General features: G+C 41.6%; 2 protein-coding genes across 2 annotated transcripts in view; both read left to right on the top strand.

Moving 5' to 3' along the window:
* The window catches only part of cntrl (centriolin), a gene marked incomplete at its 5' end in the record, with an annotated part of 184,646 nt that overhangs the window by 84,303 nt on the left and 98,467 nt on the right, over positions 1-1,876 (top strand).
* LOC118326185 (bile salt-activated lipase-like) overlaps positions 714-1,876 on the top strand; it is a gene marked incomplete in the record, with an annotated part of 8,145 nt that continues 6,982 nt past the window's right edge. The window contains 2 exon segments of the mRNA XM_035659131.1: positions 714-829; positions 1,660-1,807. Coding sequence (XP_035515024.1) covers positions 770-829; positions 1,660-1,807 — 208 coding nt within the window.

Below are 1,876 nucleotides of genomic sequence, written 5' to 3'. Positions count from 1 at the left end.
TGTCTCTGAGCTTCAGCTGCAGTCACTGAGCTCTCCCTCGCTGTCTCTGAGCTTCAGCTGCAGTGTCTGTAAACCCTGAATTCTAGACAATGTGGAATTAAAACAAAGGGAATCTTCATGTTCTCCACTGGGAACTCTGACTGACTTCATCTGGGGGATTATTGCTGATTCCATTGCGAAGCAGATACGTGATAATAGTTCACATGTTACTGTGCTAAAGATGCACACAGTAAACAATTGGAAATACAGGTTTAATGTAATAAAGTAGATGTTGGCAGTACAGTTTCCAACCACAGCAATTTTAAGGAAACATTAAACATTAACATAAACATTAAATTGTGTTTATAACGTTTTTCTAATGTGGGAAACAAACTGAATTCACCTTTATTATAGTGTTAAATACCTTTTAAGAAGCTAGCCGTGCTGCTAATCTGTATTTGTTCACATTAAAAGTAACTTCAAGAAAGATGAAGGATTCTCGTTAATTAACTTCAGTGTTGTAGATCTAATGAAGAAGCCTCAGAAACAGATTTACTGGACTGCTGAGGAGTTAAAATACTCAGATTACTGCACAGTGAAGAGCTCAACCCCCATTGGCTCCTCCCGAGAAAAAGGTTCCTTTCAAGCCTTCAGCAGAGCCGGTGGAGATAAGAGGTTTCCATCAGAGTATAAAGAGCAGGGGGTCAGACAGCGAGGCAGAGCGACTGCAGAGCGACTGCAGAGCGGCTGCAGACAGACAGACAGGTGGACAGACAGACAGACAGGTGTGATGATGCTGGTATTGGTGGTTCTGTTCGGCGTCTGGCTGAACTCGGCCTCAGCTGCAAAGGTGAGTGTGACCTGATCACAGCTTCATACGTTTATCAAAGTATAAATCTGTTTTTTATATATTTCTGCTCTTTACAGACGCAGATATTCTGTTTATCTTCATGTTTAAATCAGCTGAGAGCGTTCATGGGAACTATTTTCAGCAGCGGATGAATCCACATTTTATGTATTTTATCATGTTTAACAATCATACAGACTTAATATTCATATTTTCTGACAGATTTACAGTTTTTTCCTTGTTGTTCAACAACAACAACAAAAACAACAATAACAACAATAATAATAATCTAAACTTAAAAAATAAAAATTCCATCCACAGAAAAGGAGACAGTGCTGTGTATTGTTTTAGTTTCTGCTTCCTCTTACTCAGTTTTATTGTTTGGCCCCTGGGGGTCCCGACCCTCGGGTTGCTCACACACACACACACACACACACACACACTCTTTAAATATATTCAGTGCTGGTTTGAGTCTGATCATGAAGACATATAAAGATTATCAGCAGCTCATATCAGTCACCGTCACTGTTTTGATTTGCTTCCTGACACACTAACCAATCAGAGAACAATAGCTTCCTACCGCACTGAGAACATCTGACCTCTGCAGCAAACACTGTCTTCGTGTGACCTTTTGATTTTAAGGGTGCAAGAAAACTTTAAAACTATACAGTGTAAAAAGTTTAATGAAATATCAGGAAAACTGCAGCACTTCAAATTCATCCAAATCTCTGGTTTTCCACAAACTTATATTATTTATTGAGTTCACTGTTTGTGTTCATTGATTGATCAGTTTATCAGCTGTTCTCTGTGTGTGTGTGTGTGTGTGTGTGCAGCTGGGCGTGGTGCAGACGGAGGGGGGGCAGGTGGAGGGGAAGAGTCACAGGATGGGGCTGTTCAGGACCGTTGACATCTTTAAAGGAATCCCCTTCGCTGACGTCCCCGGAAAGTGGGAGAAACCAAAACCTCATCCTGGATGGAGCGGTAAGTCTGTGACCTCCAGTGGGTTGACCTCTCACCTGGCTGCTGGGGTGTACAGGTGTACACCGTGAC

Source organism: Morone saxatilis, unplaced genomic scaffold, assembly GCF_004916995.1.
Source record: "Morone saxatilis isolate NCDOM2014 unplaced genomic scaffold, NCSU_SB_2.0 Contig16, whole genome shotgun sequence".
NCBI lineage: Eukaryota > Metazoa > Chordata > Actinopteri > Moronidae > Morone > Morone saxatilis.
This window is presented reverse-complemented; position numbering and strand designations above follow the sequence as displayed.